General features: G+C 38.2%; 1 protein-coding gene across 17 annotated transcripts in view; it reads right to left on the bottom strand.

Moving 5' to 3' along the window:
• The window catches only part of EPN3 (epsin 3), a 39,290-nt gene that overhangs the window by 1,582 nt on the left and 16,691 nt on the right, over positions 1 to 21,017 (bottom strand). For 2 of the 17 annotated variants that reach the window (XM_087887153.1, XM_034413007.3), the window contains exons 4-8: positions 9,006 to 9,089; positions 8,089 to 8,196; positions 6,772 to 6,856; positions 5,274 to 5,570; positions 3,892 to 3,996 (exon numbers count right to left, since the gene is read on the bottom strand). In XM_087887153.1, coding sequence (XP_087743279.1) covers positions 3,892 to 3,996; positions 5,274 to 5,570; positions 6,772 to 6,856; positions 8,089 to 8,196; positions 9,006 to 9,089 — 679 coding nt within the window. Of the gene's footprint in view, positions 1 to 3,891; positions 3,997 to 5,273; positions 5,571 to 6,693; positions 6,857 to 8,088; positions 8,197 to 9,005; positions 9,090 to 21,017 lie in introns of all 17 variants that reach the window. The other 15 variants (XM_060688722.2, XM_087887152.1, XM_034413006.3 and 12 more) reach the window with 9 other exon arrangements.

Here is a 21,017-nt window from a genome sequence, read left to right on the forward strand (position 1 = left end):
TCAGGATATGCTCTCTCTGTGTGTATGTGTGTGTGTGTGTATATATATATATATATATATATATATATATATATATATATATATATATCCATTTCTGAAGTGTATATGGTTTACCAAAACAAACAAACAAAACCCCAAACAAAGCTAAAAAGCCTAGCTATTTTTTTAAAAAAGTGGCAGGTTTCATATAGAGCCATGGCAAAATTGAGTTTATTGGATTAGAAGGGGCACAATGTTTTAAGTGTCAGTTCTCTTCACTGTTATCAACATATGCCACAGCGCACATGGGGAAATACGTGTTCTAAATTGAAAATAGATTGGTTTCTGGAATTACTGTAACCTCTACCTTTCATCTCAATAAATCTTGCTAAAGAAACTTCTTTTAAGACTCATGCTTGGGAAAGAATCGTGCTTGTTTTAGGCAGCTGACAAAGAAATCGAAATTTTTTTTTACAATGTAAAATTGCATTGCCACCATCCCAAAATGGTGAACTTGTAGTTCTTACACTGATCTCCTCTCTTAGTGTTTTTTTCCTCTGATAATATATTAGATGTGTAGCTATTTTGTTTTCTATCATTCATTCAGAAAACAAACAATTTACAAACAATAAAAATTAGATATGTTGTTTCTGTTTGTCAGTACATCAATAGAACAATGTTTATTTACAAAATGATATTTTACTATTTCACAACAGTGTCTTCTCTTATTTTGTCATCTCTTTTCAATATATTGGAAATGTCCCTTTTTCCTATAATTCGTCTGCTACATTTCTCCTCTCTTATCTTCTCCTTCTTCCTAGATACCTTTTCATTTACATTTTACATAAGGTTCTTTAACCTTTTACATAATTCTGTTGTAGCAAGAATGAGCTATTGTTTTATCACAAGACTGTTAATGTCAATAAATCAATTTTTTTACTAATTCTAGACATTCTTTTTTAGCAAATAAGTTTAAATTAAAATAGTTTATATCCCCTGATCAAACTGGAATTGTGGTTCAGAAAAGTTTAGTTGACTTTATTGGAAGACCTTTAAATCTATTATGCCAAGTACATAAATATCTCAGTTACAATGTTTCACATAAACATTTCTAATATATTTGATGTAATGAAATGGAAGTTTCCGTACAAACTTTTATGTGCCATAGTTCTGATTATAATTTTTGTATTTGTAACTAAACAACTATATTTGTCTCCTAAGACAGTTCTTAATAAGTAATATTAATTAATATTGCAGGAATAAAACTGGGATGTCTTTTCATTCTTGTTTATAATTGAACTATTAGCAGATAATATTAATTATTATAGTGATGTTCAAATACTAAGGGTTAAAAACCAAAAGGTTTTTGCTTAATATGTTTACTGATGCCATAGCAATTTTCTTCAATTACCATGCTGGATATTCCCAGTTAATAAAACAATTTAACCAAGTGGCAGAAGCAGAATTTAATATGGAAAGTCCAACAATTATAATAATCATCACTAACAATAATTGTGCAAGCATGCTTGAGGATTTCTGACCTATGGGAGAGATTCTTGAAAATTGTTCTTACAAAGATATAGGCCAGCTAAGGAAAATAAATTCTGAGCCACTGTTGATAAACACTAAGCAGATCCTTAAAAAAAACCCACCAACATTACTCTGGCTTGGCAAAATTGCCGCTGCCAAAGTGACATTATCAGAATTATTTTGTTTCAGAAATTTCCCATTTGACTTGTATCACATTGGTCCCAGACTCCCAGTATTGGCAAAACAATTCATCACCACTATCCATTTGAGGAAGAAATCTAAGCTTCAGCAAGCAATATTGTGTAACTATAAAAGTGAAGAGGGCTGAGAATAATAAACTTGAAATAGTACAGTTTTATGATTGTTAAGCTACATCAATTAATACTCACAATTACTACCCTTCTGTGTCCAGTGGGTTCAACTAAAGCTGGCTTTGGAATCATCAGAAATCCATCCAATATTTCAGGATTTAACGGAAACATTGCTACTGGGATATTAATATACTTGGCATACATAAATTAATTCTATCCTTAACTAATTCTGGAAAAATGTTATCCTGTATCACTCTCTGTCCAAAATCAAAGTAAATTCTTTGGCTTGGACAGAAAAAGTATAAGCACCTGGGCAAAGTCCCTTTTGCTACCTTTCTTAAAATATATAATTTTTAAATACAAAATGAGCATGATCAGCAAAAAGAATAAGAACACAACCCATGCACACTTGGAGATATGATCATTAATGCTTATTCTATATCTGTTTGAGTTATGTTATAAAATGGAAACTGGAAAATATTTGGTTCTGTTCTCATATTGAAATACCTCCAGTCAGAACTTTTATTTAAACAGCCATTCCATTTCTCTTTTGCAGAATTTACATTAAGTTCAGGCAACGTATGTGGTTAAAGTCTTAAAAAATTAAAAGCAGTTCCATTACATTACAAAACAGATGCTCCAAACTTTATCAAAATAATTTGAGAATGTAGTTTAGAAAAAGAAAAAGAAGGAGCTGAGTGGAATGCCATTTGGCCCAAACTACCTTTTAATGCCAGCCCATAGATGGTAATTACATTTTTTCATATGGATTGTACTTACTATTGGACTCGGGCCACTTCTTTTCATTTGGGAAGGTCCTTAGGTCATTTTGCTTTAAAGCATTTGCCAAAGTGCCTAATATAGTAAGCAACATGGAAAGATTGATCTACTACCCAGATTTTTATAAATACTGGAGCCTGTCCACCAATTTCTTACAATAATTAATTAAATAATCTGTTATTACTAACAGCCTAAAACATGGTTGCTTGATAGGAAATGGAGAGAGGAAGTTGCCTGACTATTATCTCAAAATATGGGGCACTTGCATTGATGGAAAGATCCATATAGCACTCGTCCTGCCAGAACTGTTCTGAAGTCATTTCACTTCCCTTTATACAAGGAATAGCAATTTGGCCCCTTTCCCCAAACAGAAGTGAGATTCCATTCATGCAGATACATCACTGGGAGCTTTTGCAGCATGAAGGGAATCGGGAGCACAAAAAGGAAGATAAGAGCTAAACTAGTTCTAGGGTAGGGGTGTCAAACTCAAGGCTCAAAAACTCAAGGCTTAAAACTCAAAATTTAAGAGTGCTTAAATCTGGCCTGTGGGGCCAGCTTGGAAATAGCAAACGACTAGCTCGTGGTGCCTCTGGCAGCCAAAATGGGGCATGGGGAGGTGTGTGTGGCCCCCATGCATCCTGTTTTTGGCCTGGAGGATGCTGCAGCAGGCATCCGTCTCACCTCCCCCCCCCCACTCCCCGGCCAGCCCGCAGAGGAAAAGTACAATGCTGATCTGGCCCTCGAAGAAATCTAGTTTGACACCCCTGTTCTAGAGGGAGAAGTGTGACTGAAGACTGATTCCTGCATACTTCTCTGAGTATGGGGATATCTTGTGAAATAAAAACTAGGATAGAACTACTTCTGGTTGTGACACCATCCCACTTCTCTGACCTCAAAGAAGGATTGGACCTGTTTAAATGAAAGACCCCAGAAAATTCCAACTGAACTGGGAAGGTTAAAAGAAAAAAACATAAAAAAAAGAAAATGTACATAAAACTCTTCCATATTTCTGCTAAGATAATTATCCATGTAATAGTTGGTTTTAGCTTTTTATTGTCGGCAAGGTCTGTCAAAAATTTTGAGATCAATATGTGCAGGAAGAATCATCATCCACGGTTATTTTTCTCATCACATTTCTCCATGAATACATATGATCAGACTTCTCTTTTCCAGATGTTGCATCTTATAGCTCCTATCAGGTTGATCCAATGGCCATGTTGCCTGGGATTAATAGGCATTGTTTCCAAGGAAGGACATAGGTCAGGGATGGCTACATTAGAGCTTTGCTTACCTCCAGAATTGCTGGCTTTCACAGATGATGGAGCCTGAGAACTTTCATGTTCTGGTTGGTCCACAGATTCAGGTAATTTTGCAAATAAGTCAAATGTACTATTGTCTACAGAAAGGTAAAGACAGGGGAAAAAATCTATTCAGTTAAAAGTCCTTCTCTCTCTCTCTCTCTCTCTCTCTCTTTTCTTCCTAATATTTTCCAGTCCTCTTTTTCAGATCAACCAAGTGTCAATCTCTTGGTTGTGACAGGAATTAACCAATTGTTTTGTTGCCCAAGGCTGATGATGTGGGCTGAAAGACTGACCCAAAGTCACCCAACTGGCTTTCATGCCTAAGGTGGGACTAGAACTCACAGTGTCTTGATTTCTAGGCTTGTGCCTTAACCACTAAACCAAACTGGCTCTCTATGCTTTGTTCAATCTCAGCCCTTCTCAATACCATTGAGAAGGAATGGAAGCTCAGGGGAAGTAGTAGCGCTGTTATTTATGCTTATCCTTCACACACTATGCAAAGGAAGCTAAGGACAGGGACAGATTTATTGTCCAGTACTCCACTTAGAAGCCTTGTGGGGGGGGGGGAGATATATATTTCTCCTCTTCCTCCACTACCAGTTTGTTGAATTTGGGAGTCTTAACTGAAGAAGTGAGAGTGAGATTGTGGATGGAATCTCTTGTTTTATATTTACTTCAAAACCTAGACCTCCTTACAGTAAAAAGGAACCAGAGAAAGAAGCTTGCTTAATCCCATATGGCACTCGGCAGTTTCATCTCTGTTTCTGAAGACAGCTAAACAGGTATCTAGGTGTCTTTCATTTTATTCACAGCAAGGAAGGTCACACAACTTGCCACTTAGGAACTCAGCTGGGACAATCACATGTTCCTCTTGCAAATCAATCAAACACCTTACACAGCTCACATAAAGCAGGAGAGAAATTATGGCCAGCAGTTATGAAGTTAGGGGAAAGATACTATTAATTCGTCACATTGAGCAGTCTCAAAAAACCGCAGGTGATTTTTTTTTTTAAATAATGCATTTGATTTATATCTTTATACAGGAGCTCAAGGTGGCACGAGTGGTGCTCCCCCATCCTATTTTTCCCCACAACAACATCCCTTATGAGGTAGACTATGATGAGAAAGACTGCTCAAAATTTCCCACTGAAAAAAGCATCAAGAGGAAGGAAAGGAGGAAGAGCTGCTACCACAAGCACCTTAAGACTTGTAATGTTTACTATTGCCAAAACAAGATAAGTAGTCCTGAGCTATATGGCATTGGTTTCTTAGCTTGATCTACCTAGTTAGTCTGGCTGAGGGTGAACTAGAACTTGTGTCTCCCCATTTCTTGTCCATCACCTCAACCAACCCACCCTATTGGCTCTCTTACCAGGGGCAGAGGAATTATCAGTAGAACCTCCCCAAGGATCAGCAGCAGAAGTGACATTTGCAGAGAGTGGAGCAGGTGGTGATTGTTTTCCCCAGGGGTCTGTTGATGAGACACCTGAAGGCAATGATTTTATCCCCCATGGATCAGAGGCAGAAGAGACAGGAGGAAGATTCCAGGGGCTGGAAGAAGCTTGACTGGCAGAAGACTGAGTCAGAGGATCCTCCGAAGGTAATGGCACCCAAGGGTCTGCAGCAGGACCCCAGGATGTTCCTGCTGATTCTACAGGAGATTTGTTATCTGAAGGGAACAAGCAGATAGAAAAGAGTCTATCAACGTGGAATCTGATTTGCCCGAGAAATAGGGAATGAATCGACTAAGAAGCAGATAACTTGATGAAGTCAGGATGGATTGAATAAATGAGTAAACTCAACCTAGGAGAGATGCCATTTGAGGAAAGAAATCTTAGCTGGCTCATTCTATGAGCTGTAACTGATCAAATCTGCATATATATGTATAAGAATGTATGCTAAAGGAGGAAAGGAGGAATGTCTAGATCAGTGATGGCGAACCTTTTCGGCACCGAGTGCCCAAACCGGAACACATGTGTACGAGCGTGCATGTGCACGTGCCGGAGCACCAGAAACCCGAAGACCAATTGGCTGATGCGCGTGCCGGCCAGCTGGTCTTCGGGTTTCCGGCACACACGTGCGCCAGCCAGCTGGTCTTCGCACGTGCCAAAGCACCGAAACCTGAAGACCAGCTGGCTGGCGCACGTATGTCTGGTTTTTGGCCATTTTTTGGCTGTTTTTCAGGCCAAAAAGGGCCTGAAATTTGGCCTGAAAACAGCCCAAAAAATGGCCTGAAAATGGCTCAAAAAGGGCCTGGAAAACGGCCTGTTTTTTGGATATTTTTTAGGTCATTTTCTGGCGCTCCAGAAACCAGAAGGGCAGCTGGCGACAGCACGCATGCTTACAGAGAGGGCTCTGTGTGCCACATCTGGCACGTGTGCCATAGGTTCGCCAACATGGGTCTAGATGCTATATATCGGTCCAACAGAAATAATCTTAGGGGGAAATTCATTTAAACTGTAAATAGAGACAGAAAGTTTTATGTTTCTTTTAAGATCATAGTTGCTACTTAAGACTCTTTTACTAAGGTGCTTAAAAGAACTTTAATAATAACTCATTTTTAAATAAAGATTTATAAAACTCTTAATGTATTTATAAATGTATATAAAATTACAAAATGTATATAAAAATGAATTGAAGTATTTTTATTACCTAGAAGATACCACACACAACTTAAGGCAGGGTCACACAATAACAGACAATGGTTTAACATTGACCCCAGTTGCCCAACAGCAAGAATGGAATGGAAGAACAGAAAAGAGAAAGAAGAGAACAGGTTCAAAACTTCTTACTATTGTGGTCCCAAGAACTGGACAAGGATAGAGCTGGAGGAGAGAAGTCTGTGTCAACAGATCGAACAGTGCCCCCACCTGGAATATCCCATGGGTCAGCAGAAGTATGGGTAGAGGTGACTGGTGCTGATCCAAAAATGTCTGCCAGCTCCAACACAGAAGACTTGAAAGATACAAAGGAATACCATGTATTAGAGCTTGTAGTCCTGTAGTACCTATAGTGCTTAAACAAATACGAAGAATTAAACAGCCAGCCAGAATATAGCCATTTTTGCAAAGTACCAAAGAAATCAAACACATCCCCTTGCTCTGTTTAGGTATGTTGCTGGCATTCCTTGGCTCTTAAAGTGCATATTCTGTTGGATATGGATTGCCCCAGAATCGGCTCCATACCCAAATATTCTCGTGGTGTCATCTGTGTTCACAGCTGGACGGTAGGGAATCATTAGACAAATGCACAAAACATGAGCATTAAACTTATGAGCGTGGACCAAATGCCATTCTGTGCATTTCCTTAATACATAGCTGGAAGAAAGAACTGATTGGCTCATGAAGTGATCTCAGCCTTGTGAGGTTGGTTGCAGTGAGATGGGTTCACACTGCTCTCAAATTCCTGTGGAATAGAAACGATGGTGACATTAACATGTCTGAACAATGGGTGTTTCTGGAAATAACCTTCTGCAGGGGATCACTTGCTGAATAGGCTATGGAATATGAGAACAGTTTAGGCTTATCAGAGGCTGGAAACTACCAGTCTGAACTTTGTAGGAATAAATGACTATGAACAATAGGTCTGGATCTAGAATTGATACACCTGTAGAGAAGAAAATTGTCTGATAATCAGCTTAACAATATTGGAGGTAGCAGCAAAACGTTCACCTGCCATATATTTGGTATTTTATTCTGCCAGCACAGTATATGTGGATTGAAAACAAAAGAAGTAAAATAACACTAAATACCAATCAAACAAAAAGCATGAAGCACAAGAGTATTTTCTCATGCTACAGTGCAACTATCCTTATTTCTGCAAACATCCTCTCTTCCAAAAATTTCCAATCAAAGGCTTTATTGTTTGCCTTTCTAAAGTTCTTTGGGGTTGAATCCAGTTATTCTATACAACCACAACGGCAGGCATAAATAAAACAAGTTTCATAAACTTTTGTAGAATTATGGGCTCAGAGTCTGCAAAATTTGTGGCATGGCAGGATGCAGCATCTAAGTCAGTATTTGCTCATCTACCATTTGCCCAGTGAGGATTTGAGCAAAAATCACTATCAATAACTTCAGTTCCAAGCTACACAGTTTGCAATTCCATGTAGAGATAACACACAAGGAGTATACATTTGCATACTTCGAAGCTGGCATTATAACATGCCTGCGATTGGTTTTTCATACCTGTGTTTTCTTTCCCTTATCATCTTCTTCAACTTCCTCAACACCCAGGTTACTTTCTTCCAGTGCCTTTTGTAGTAGTGAATTTTCTCCTTTCCATGCCCTAACTTCCTGCAATCAGAATGAACACATGCCTGAGCCAAGTGCCAGAAAGTGGAATGATTATTTTCTGAAGGTAACAATCATCATTCAGATATTACCACGTGCATTTGTCATAGCAATCACTCTTTTAGTTTTCAAATAGAATCTAAGTTAAGATACTCCTCGATAAGGTTAGTCTTCAGAACCATGAAAATTAAAGTTATTAATTGGAAAAGCATCAGAAGGCAGGAGAAAATGGACACAGCAGAGAGTGATGATAGGAAGGAAGAGGTCTAGAGAATTCTCTCACCTAAAAATGTCACAAATTCTATGATTGTAGCAATCTTATGCACACTTTTGGGGCAATAGTTTCCACTGAGCTTGGCAACGTGACTTACTGCCAGACAAAATAAGCTCAGGAGTGGATTTGATTAGGAAAAGAGAGACACTTGTACGTTTTCACTTTGCCCAATTGATCTGATGATCAAATCTTAAATTTGAGCAATTCCAATATTTAATATTTTTGCCATTAGGAGAAAGAACCCATAACACCCATTCTTGGGTTGTGGGGTTCTGACATTTCTCATACAAGATTTGATTCATATTTATAAAGGCCAACGACTTTGGTCACCTTAACAATTTCAGAATTTCAGCAAATGAATGAGATTCCAAAGCTTTTGGCAAGTTAGGAGTGTGTAGAATTCCTAGACCATTGGGGACAGAACAGCCTTGTCCCAGGAAGAAGATGTGAAGGTAACAGAAAGCTGCCCCATTTGAAGAGATGTGAGTTCAAGAAGAGGAAAGGTAAAGTGCCCTTTCACCACCTGGGCTTGGGGTACCTTCTCATGCTCTTGTTTGCTCAGGGTAAGCGCTATCTGTAATTGCAAATCTTCATCTGTGCTGGAGACTGGAGGAAGTGGCTGCTGATAACGAAGGAGAATTGGGTAAAAGTTTGCTCAGAGTTCTCTGCTCAATCATTTATTCTGGGTAAACAACCCACCCACTCACCCACCCCTTAACCCTTTGTTGGACATATACCAAGTTGGTATTGAGTTAATCTATTTTTGTTCATTTCAGTATTGAACTAGACAGGTTAATTACTCTTTTAGCCTCCTCTGCTCTGCTGCACTCCAGAAGGGTTGGATACAACTTGTATAATGCCCATCCAGAGCTATAAGAATTGATCCAACACATCTGGTAAGTAGGAGATTGGCTGATCTGTTTTTTCATCAAGTTTGAAGTTCATCCACTGACAGCACCAGTTCTATTATCAGGATTCTATTTTATCAGGGTTCAGCTGAAGTTACAGGTAGTCATCAACTTACGACCACAATTGAGCCCAAAATTTCTGTTGCTAAGTGAGATAATTGTTAAGAGTTTTGCCCCATTTTATGACTTTTCTTACCACAGTTATTAAGTGAATCATTGCAGTTGTTAAGTTAGTAACACAGTTAGTAAGTGAATATGGCTTCCTTATTGACTTTGCTTGTCAGAAGGTTGCAAAAGTGATCACATGACCCTGGGACACTGCAACCATCATAAATATATGCCAATTGCCAAGCATCCAAATTTTAATCACCTGACCATGGGGATGCTGCAACAGTCGTTAGTGTGAAAAACAGTCATAAGTCACTTTTTTCAGTGCCACTGTAACTTTGAAACTAAGCGAACTGCTGTAAATTGAGAACAATCTGTAATTCCTTTCATTAAAAACACATTGATCTTTCACCTAGATATGTAATAAAGAGCTAAATAATCAGCCTAGTGCTGGCAACTCAGCCCAAATCTTCGTATAATCTTCCACAACCGTATTTTTATCTGAATTTTTTTTCGTCTAAAACACTTCACACCAAGTACAGCAATAAATGTTGCCCCTCCAGGAATTCAGTCTCACTTTCAGTAACTAGCTGTCTGTAGAACCTTCACAGATTTGATATAGCTACTTACTTTAAGTTGCTTTATTGCAGAATAATTGTAACAGATAACAAATTTATCTACCACAGAATACAAGAATCATAAGAGAGTTATAGAAACAGACACTTCATTGCTTTAGTTTCTAGGCCTTTTCATCCAGTCCTTTTAAGCCAATTGATTTCTGATCAATTATTTTCCTGGCTTGAGTACCAGAGTCACTTATGCCAAGAGAATCAAAAGGCTCAAAGAGAACTCTAGATAACCCACTTCTTTCAAAAACGCTTGCAATGCTGTTATTGCAAATATGTCTGTGCTGCTTTTCAATTCAAAATCCCCAGAAATTTAGAATAAGAAAAAACGGAGACAGTTCACAAAGATTCTTCTTGTGGAAGAAGTAATATGGCCTTCGATGAGACAGCAAGTGTATATTCTGCTGCAGTTGAAATACTAAGTCTCCAGCCAAACAGGTTGGCCAGTCTCCCATGATCTGGCAACAGCCAAGAAGGACAAGGATTGAGGGAACAACTTTTACTTCTGCTCCAGAATTTTCTCAGATGCTTTGTCTTCTGTGGAAATCAACAAAAGCTGATCCAAGCAACCCTGCATAGCAGTATTTGGACAGTCAACCAGTCTGAACACCAGGTGGCACCTAAGCCAGGTTTAGGCAACCTACAGGCCATCCCAAATGTGAGCAACTATATATTTTAAAAAGAAGTCAACAGTGTTCACAGACAAAAGGTTGTATGTGTGATATCCCCACATGATACAGAGACATCTGTGTATTCTCCATAAAGTCAAAAAACGTTATTGTCCCATTAGGCCAGTGTTACAAGCTTCATATGAAGAAATATCCCTCTTAAAATCTATAAACATGAAATAAAAAAACAAAAAATTAAAAGATAAGTGCTGTGGCATTATTGTACTTGGTATCTTTCTACATATTTGTGGTATGTGTAAATTTGGTAAATAGCCAACACTCCAGAAGATAGGCTTAAGATACACAAGGATCTTGACAGACTTGAACATTGGACACCATCTAACAAAATGAAATTCAATGGTGAAAAAAGTAAGATACTACATTTAGGCAACAAAAAACAAATGCATAGGTATAGGTGTTACCTGGCTCAATAGTAGTAACTGTGAGAGGGATCTTGGAGTCCTAGTGGACAATCATTTAAATATGAGCCAGCAGTGAACTGCAGCTGCCAAAAAAGCCAACACAGTCCTAGGCTGCATTAACAGAGGGATAGAATTTAGATTAAGTGAAGTGTTAATACCACTTTATAATGCCTTGGTAAGACCATACTTGGAATACTGCATCCAGTTTTGGTTGCCACAATGTAAAAAAGATGTTGAGACTCTGGAAAGAATGCAGAGAAGAGCAACAAAGATGATTAGGGGACTGGAGGCTAAAACATATGAAGAACGGCTGCAGGAACTGGGTATGTCTAGTTTAATGAAAAGAAGGACTAGGAGAGACATGATAACAGGGTTCCAATATCTCAGGGGTTGCCACAAAGAAGAGGGAGTCAAGCTATTCTCCAAGGCACCTGAGGGCAGGACAAGAAGCAATGGATGGAAACTAATCAAGGAGAGAAGCAACCTAGAAGAAGAAATTTCCTGACAGTTAGAACAATTAATCTGTGGAACAACTTGCCTCCACAAGTTGTGAATGCTCCAATACTGTAGTTTTTAAAGAAGAGATTGGACAACCATTTGTCTGAAATGGTATAAGGTTTCCTGCCTGAGCAGGGGGTTGGACTAGAAGACCTCCAAGGTCCCTTCCAGCTCCTGTCTGTTTTGGGGTAGGAGAGGGAGCAATGTGGCTGGTTTGTCAAGCTAATGTAACCTGAGAGCTTTCTTTGCTGGCTGCTGTGACCTCACTGTCCTTTCTCAAGCTTGAAGTTCATCAAATGTTGCTCTAAAACTCAGTTGCCTGTAACAAGGCCAAACAGCAAGCAAACGAACTTTGGCACTAGTAGGCACAACCTGCTTTGCACTTAACTTCAGATAAGGCATCGCCATGCTGTTGCGATAAAAGAACAAACACAGATTGTCCCCATTCATTCCAAAGAAACAGTATTGTCACACATCACCATTGACCTTATTTTCTGAAGAATTATTGCTAATTGCTAGCATTCATGTAAATGTTTTATTTATTTATTTATTTATTTATTTATTTGTTTGTTTGTTTGTTTGTTTGTTTATCTATTTTTATATGCCATCCTTCTCCAGAGACTCAGGGCGGCTTACAATGCGTTAAGCAATAGCCTTCATATTTTTGTATATTTTATACAAAGTCAGCTTATTGCCCCCACAAACCGGGTCCTCATTTTACCCACCTTAGAAAGAATGGAAGGCTGAGTCTTCTAATTCACAAAATTCTAATTCACAAAAGGCTGCCCAATTCTTGCATCCTGCTAAAGAAAAGTGTTTGGCTTTGGCTTAGCATGATGTTTGAATCAGCCTTTCTACTTCAGAAACTATTATTTATGACTTAGCATTATGTACCTGATATAACAAACTACTTTAAACCAGGATTTAGTAAACTATGTCAATCTGCCAAGATTTTTGACCCAATGTAGCTTTATTCTTTCTCAGGCAATTAACTGATGGTAACACCAAGTTAGTCCACGCAGAACACACTTCAGTTGCATTAAATTGGGACACAAATGGGAATATTTATCCAAGGGCTATATATTTGGTACTTTTATGTCTTCAACAGTTAAAAACTAAAATCACCATCTTTGTTTTCAGCACAGTAATGAGATTCATCTACTCCACAAATCATTCCTGTCTCCTTTTGCCTCTATTACAGGGGTGTTAAACTCGTGTCGTCATGTGAGATATCACAACTTTTTTCCCCTTCACTAAACCAGGCATGGCCAGCACATGATGCATCCAGCCCGCAGGCCTTGAGTTTGACAGCCCTGCTCTATTATGTTGCCTGCTAGCCTCCTTGAGATGTAGCTCTCTGTGTCTTCCAACTGAGGCTATAAAAAAACTATTTATACAAAACCATGCCATTAATTGATGGCCAAAGTGGAATGTGTGACCAATATACAGCCTAATGCCAGCTACTCCATTAACTGATCCTCAGAAAAGGCACAATGCTGTGTTGCTGAAGACCACTAGAATTTGTCATTGCCAGACTACCCAACAGCAGGAAATTGATTAAAATCTTACTTGTGGAACTTTGCCTTATTAGGAATATTTGAATCTGGCTTAGGCCACATGACTCTCTATTGCCCACACTCAGCAGCAGGCACTACCTAGAGTTTCAGGATGGAGCTTTCTATCTTTTCTGAGCATTGAACTGGGATCTGCTGGGTGACTTTGGGCCAATCACTCTGTCTCAGTCCAATCCACCTCACAGGGTTGTTGTGATGGTGGGGAAAATAGGAGGAGGAGAGAGGATCATGTATGTTTGCTACCCTGTGTTACTTATAAAGTAATAAAGGCAGGAAAAAAAGGAAGGGAAGGGAAGGGAAGGGAAGAAAGAAAGACCTGCTGAACTAAAGTTCATTTACTATTATAAAGGCAAATACCGGTAGAAAGATCCCGCTGACTTCAAATGTGAGTTTCTTCCCCACATCAGATATTCCCCAGTTTTCCAATTATCTGCTTTCTTCAGTTGTGTCAAATAGTATCAGAATCCTCCCTATTCAATATACCTAGAAGAATCTGTTCCATAATGTATTGTTTAATTGTTGACAATGTTTCTAGGAACTTGATGAACTTGAACATTGTAATCCTATACAGTGCACAATTGTTTTCTTTCTTCTTTACAACCTTAATGTATTTTTCTTTTTGTTGTGGGAAAAGAGCAGAATTGCTTCTTTTTTTTAAAAAAAAAAAAGGGCAGCATGTTTATTCATGGACAAACATGGATTCCCCTTTTACTATTCAACACCTTAAATAGCAAGACTGGCAGATTGAAATGGCTATTGCATCTGTATTAAATCTTTTTTTTTTTTCATTTCAGAGTAGATGAAGATGAAAATAATATCTAAAGCCTGAGTTGAGATGAGAAGCTGAGCGAGATTGTGCATAACATTCCTTTCTTACAGCAAATGACTCATTGATATGGTTGGTATTTATTTGACGTACTATTTTTTTCATTATAAGTTCCTGAATGCAGCACAAATTCTGACAAGACTTAAAGATATTCAATTCAAATTCCGTACAATATTTAGGCAGAGACAGCAAAAATTAATCATCTACATAGTTCTTTAGAAATGAAGTTTGGTTCTATTTTGTTGCTAGTCACTCTGCTATATATACATTTTTCCCGTCTCTTTTCGAGATTAGAACACTTTATTAAGTGCTGAAATTTAGATCAAGTTTGAACAACTTTGAGAATTATGAAAAATATATCAGAGGATGGGAAGACTTTAATAGTACACAAATCAGATATAATATCATTGTTAGAAAGGAAATGAAACTATAAATTTGAATGAATTAATGAATGAATAGAATAAATTCTTTAAAAAATCATTCTAATATAATGGTCATTCTGGGTTGACAGCCAATGTCCAATGTGACTTGTTTGGATTTTGCTTAGCACATGTAAATTGACCCACTATAGTTTGTAAATCAGAAGTTATGGCTTAGTATAGTGTGTAAAGCAGGTCACAATTACTTGTTCCACAAACTGCCTCTAAAATCAATGTGTGAACTCAGCCACAGAGAATGCCTCTAAGAACTTCCTTGTCCTCTCTTTTCTTCTCCCAAGCTAACCCTCAAGAGTGATTTGCTCAAAGATCTATGATGTGTCTTCTGACATCTATGTAGCTGAACAATATCAGCAGTTACTGTATTTAGTAGAAATTATGTAAACTTAAAATGCTATTAAATGAGGAATGATCCTTTGGACAAATCCACCTATCAGGTCTATAAACATAGCAATTTCAAATTATAGCTTCTGTACATACTTTGCTGTGAAGAAATCTAAGTTCAAAGCGAATGGTAGAGCATGTCCTGAGCCATGCAGGAAACTATACATTATGGGCCCAGCTGCTGCTTGTAAAACCAGACCATCAAAGCATCCTGCCTTATTTTGCTCTTTATTGCAAGTTCCTTCATCATTTAAGTGAGTTACTTTACCCTTAAACCATTCAGCCTAATAAGCAACAGAAACATGACAAACCTCAAGCTACTTACTTCATGTCCTAAAAAAAGTGAGTTCTCTAAGTATATAAACCTGTCTGTACTTCTGGAGTCACTCTAGAATATTGCAATTATGCAAGTATTTAATTCTGATTAGTTTAAAATGCTTAAAAATATGTTGTAAGAGAGAGAATGGTTACATAGGCATGATTTTTCTCCATGCCACGGTGTTTTGCGTGCGAATCTCCAAAATTCAGTATTCAGGAAAAATGAAAGGAGGGGCTGGAAGGGGAAGGGGGAAAATAGAATATGTAGCATGTCTGAGATGCCCTCAGCTGATAACAAGTTGCTGTGCAACAGAATAGAGGACTATAAACAGTATTAGGCACCTCTGACCTGCTTTCTAGACATAATAATTAAAAATAATGAAAGGATATGACAACATCCCCATGATTATGCTGGGGCTCAATAAACCTCCTGATGTCCTACTTATTTTGATGCACAGCTGAAGAGCAGGTTTGTCTGTCTTTACTAGGTTGAAAGGTTAGTTCTTGTCACCATAACTCTTTAGTCAGTCCTTGAATCTCTTTGCTTATGGATTTCTATAAGCATAGAGATGCCTCCTGCTAACATGAAAAAAAGCCATGCTCTCCAAATAGTTTTCTTGTTTTAAGTCAGTCTAGGACATCCTCCTTCAGAAGATTGACTTAAAACAAGAACATTGCTTGATGGATCAGGATAATGTCCCCTAGATGCTAGTAGAAAGAAACAAAAACCTTAATTACAACCAAAGATCAAAGCACAAATATAGACAATAAGTTTCAATTAACAAGAGATAGAATAGGGAATTTGATTATTGTAATCTCTGATATTCATTTCCAAAGTTTACCAGATTGATAGAGGAAGAAACAGCTTTGTTTTGGACCTCCTTATCCTGGCTTGCATCCTAGTTTTAGAACAACATAGTCAGTACTCCACTGAAAAGGTGGAATATGAAAATGGAATCTGGTGTATCCAAGCATAAAGATATATTGTAAACCAATTTTGGCTTTCCCTGAGAATGCCAGAGTTAAAGAAGGGCCCAATATAGTACTGTATTTGTAAGTGCTACAAATGTTGTGATTTCTAATTGGTTGTACACATTTATTCAGAGGCTCCTCTCTGCTTCAGTTACGAAAAATCAGAGATGTGTAACTCCAAAAGTTGTTTGGTTCTCTAGTAAAGATACTCTGGAGTCATATTTTTAGGCCTGCTTCTCTTTTTTTACCCTATTATACATCTACAATCATAAAAAATATTCTACACGTATACAGTCCTTATCTGACTTTCTAGATATTGCAGTAATTAAAGTTAAGAGTTTGTAATTATATGTATCGTGGCCTGTTTAAATACATAGGAAGGCTCTTCTTTAGATTCCTTGCTCCTGGACATTATAGCAAGTAAAGGCTTTCTCAAAGCCTAAACTGCAAAGATAATATCCATTTCAAATATTCTACCAGTAGTTCTCTTTCCTGTGATGACTGGTGATGAAGGGAGGAGTCCCTGGAATTAACCTTCTAATCTGTGCTGACTGAAGCTCCACTTCTATCTTAGAAATAAGATAGGGATTGCCCCCCCCAAAGGAAAATAAGTATGTGCTGTAATTACAGCAATTTGCCCTGGCAACGTATGGAGTGGGAAGAAGCCTTAGGAAACTCTAGTGATTGCATGGTTGAGAGATGCCGATTGCACATTTGAGGTCTTCATGTATATGTCTGTCTTGGCCTTACACAAAATGGCCAGTTTCTCTCGGCAAAGCAATATCAATCTACATACAGCAAAGTGAAACAGTTTCAGGCAGTGACATCTGAGAGGCCAGAAAAAGAAGATGTCACTGTGAGGATTTTTAAAATGTTGCTCGTTACACGGGATGTACAACGCCATATTAGAAAGCTGCTTCAGCAAAATGTCAGCCTTAAATCCTGCATTTCTCTTTTTGCTCAAGAATGACCGAATTCTCTCCACTTTCTATGAGGTCTCTGCCAGATGTAGCCAACAGGACAGAATGTTATCATGTCATCTGGCTAAAGTTTGAAGATTTATGAAGGCTTGACATCTGTTCTTGACCGAAGCTTACACACAGAAAGAAAGAAATAATATTACAGTACTGTCTATTTAAGAGATTATTCCAGGCTGCTGAACTTGGAAAGAGCCAACAGAACTTGTCTAATGAGCCAAATAGATTGCTCCTCCTATGTTTGAGGACCACAAATGACAAACTGCAACGTTCCCATCTTTGACCTAGAATGCAGCATAACTGGTCTGAGGAATTATTTTCAGAGATAGCTTGCATTTGCAATTATAAATGGATCATCATGCTAAAACATGCAAGGGGATTCTGCTTATATGGTTCACTCTTCTAATCAATGTAGTGAAATGATTTCCAACACCTCTTTCATCCAAAACATTTTGGAACGGTCTTCACTGCAATTATGTCCTGAAAGATTCTTCACTACCAATTTACCACATTTTGGATTTTAAAAGAAAAAGACAATTTCCTCCTTATCCTACTCAACTTTTGGGAAGCTGCCTGTGAAGCATCTGACTCTATTTCCTTCAGTGTAGCTAATGCACAACTGAGAAGGAATCCTATAAAGAGTTATAAGAATGTGTTGGAACAAACTTTCCTATGAACAAAGTTTAAGAACATAGACATGATTTGAACTTTAAAACATTTTAAAAGTTTGAATCATGTCTAGATTCTTAAGAATTTTTCTCTCACAAATTTAAACATTCTTTGTTAGCTTTTTAATAATCAGATTTGATTTTGCCATTGATTTTTCCTAGCTCATTTGTCTATGAAAACGGTCTTCTAAGTGGTTACAAGCTAACTATATTATAATTCTTATATTTATAGACTGCTAATCTCTAGGGTCTTCCAATGGTCTATTAGATAAGATACATAAGAAACAAAATATATACAAAACTATAGTGCACAAATTAATAAAAATATGGAATAAAATAAAATAAATCGAAACCAACTATAAACAAAGCAAGTTGGAGTAAGCCCTAAATGGTATCTAGAAGACCTATGTTTTGAATATAACAGGATAGGAGGCAGATGAATGTTCACTACAAGGTCCTTCCCCAAAATAGTGCAGCAACTAATTAGCAGCTACAGTGAGACTCCCCTCCCCCTTACCTTCCTAAAATGGGACACCACTAATAGTTTCTCCCAGGTAGATTGACCATGCAAAATCCAATAGGAGAATGTGACATTGCAGATAATTAGGCACAAAACTTTGTAAGACTTTATAGGTTAATACCACAACTTTAAATTGCATCTATGGCCCTACAGTATTGGCAAGTAGTCACTAGTTGGCAATTATATTGCCAACTAGTGACTACTATATGGTTGGCAACCACATCACAGCAGTGGTAAAATCCACATTTTTTTTACTACCGGTTCTGTGGGTGTGGCTTGATGGGCGTGGCAGGGGAAGGATACTGCAAAATCTCCATTCCCACCCCACTCTGGGGCCAGCCAGAGGTGGTATTTGCCGGTTCTCTGAACTGCTCAAAATTTCCGCTACTGGTTCTCCAGAACCTGTCAGAACCTGCTGGATTTCACCCCTGCATTACAGCATTGCTCTGCTCTGGAGAATGTTCACCACACAAATTGTGCTCTGAACCAACTGCAGCTTCCATATGACCTTGAAAAGTTGCTCCACATTTTGCATATTGCAGTAGTCTAAGCGGGTGGTAATGAAGGCATGTGTCGCTGTAGCAAGATCCTACTACTCAGGTAGGATTGCAACTGGATAGTAATGTGGCTGGAAAAAAGCCTCCATCTGCTGCTGCAACAGAAGCAGCCGGTCTAGAAGAACCACCCATCATGGGCTTGCTTCTTCAGGAGTAAGGACATCCCATCAAGAGATACCATTGGAGGAAGCAGAGAATTCAAATGGACAAATAGCAACTTTTTTTACTAGGATTCCATTTAAGTTGGTTCTCACCCATCGAGGCCTTCAAGCCTCCAGTCACTTGGACAGGACTCCAACTGCATTTCCTGTCTGGCCTGGAGAACATACTTAACCCCAAATATTTGGGGTTAATTACCTCTTCTGGTGGTTTGATGTAAATGGTAAACAGCAAGGAGCAAAGAACTGACTCTTGTAACAACCCAGAAAGGAAAAGCCATCAAGCCAATCTCTCCTGCCTCACAACCACCAACCAGTAAAGTGAATCACTGCAATGCACACACACATACACATATATTTACCAAAACCAGGAACTAGCATGCTACTTAAGAGTGAAGGAACTTTACTCTTAAGTAGCCTGAAATATGGTTTCATCCAAACAAAATTTAAATTATAGGCATATTCAACCAATATTGCTATGCAGATATACCTCAGGACTGATGCTACATTAAGAACAACATCCAAAACTTGTTTGTATAAGCAACCTTTCAAGCCTCATTCAAGGAGATCATAAACTGGCCCTGAATATTTTGGCACCTGAAGCAAAAATCTAAAGTAAACAGTCAGGGTTACACGATAATCTCCTCAAGTGACTAAGATTGAGCTGGTTTATCAGCATGTTATACAAGGACATAGAGTGGATTCTGTTAATTTTTAGAAAAATAAGTTTGTGAACTACTTTCAGAAGTAGTTCTAGCTTTCAGAAGTGTGTAAACCTCTAGGTGGGGGAACATTGCCCCAAGTCAAAATCTCCAGACTGGGACTGTCTTAATCAGCTTCCTGCTTATTCAATGTTACTGGTGCCATTTGTGGCAAGAATGGTAGTTGGAATTGACCTTGTTTGCATACTTAAACAAATGTTTTAAATGCCTGGAAAGAGAGCAGGAGATGTGCTGATAGAAAGCCATGGGATGCCAATTACTATGCTACAGCTCTGGCAATCTTTTCAGATGCAATTTCTCTAGGTCTAAAGGCACTTCTGTTGGAGACCATTTGCAAAGCCAATAGGATGCTAATGCACTCTGTGCAAGTTCCTCTGAGGCATGATCTGAAAGTGCTGTCAATCAAATGAGAAAATATTATGTTTAGTAAGTTGCAAGGACACAGTAGAATTGTAACATGCTTGGTTCATCTTCAACATTGCAAAACAAAGTAAACACATTTTCCTACTAGTGACTAACCACGTATTCATAGCTTCACAAGTGGAAATCACTTGTGAGGAAATTACACATGACCCACATGCTGCATTATAAATGACATATCCCAGAACTGACTAGAAGGAACTGTTCCTGCATCATTAAAGGACAACAAGGAATTTAAGCTAGCAGCCAATACATACTGTTGGTTTTAGCTATGTTCAATCCTATAAGATATCAGATCCTTCTTGATAGCTGCCAGCAATAAATCCTGGGTATACTTCAGTGTTTTAAAAACACAAACAACAGAATCCTACTAAGTAATCCAGAATTCAGGCTGTCCAAACTTACTTACTTCCAGATATGGTAGCTTCAGCTCCCATAATCCCCTGCCTGCACATCATCAGGACACAAGAAAAAAATACACCAAATAATGTCCCATTTTATCTTAATTCATTTCAGTGCCTACTATGAAAATCTAAGACCACAGATATAGAAATGTGCAATACAATTATACATATGTGCACTCACAAGAAAGTTCTACTGACATCAGTGAAGCAATCTGACAATAATCCAGTGTGCACAAGATCACAAGGCGATTCTTGGGCCCTTCCAAAATCCCTCCAGAGGGTGAGCCAATCGATCTCTGGAGGTTATGACATATATTCAGTGGAAAGGGAGAGTTGCCGGAAATAAGGACATAACAATAAGAGCTCTTTAAACAAAGCTTCCA

Source organism: Pantherophis guttatus, chromosome 2 (genome assembly GCF_059756535.1).
Source record: "Pantherophis guttatus breed Tessera chromosome 2, ASM5975653v1, whole genome shotgun sequence".
NCBI lineage: Eukaryota > Metazoa > Chordata > Lepidosauria > Squamata > Colubridae > Pantherophis > Pantherophis guttatus.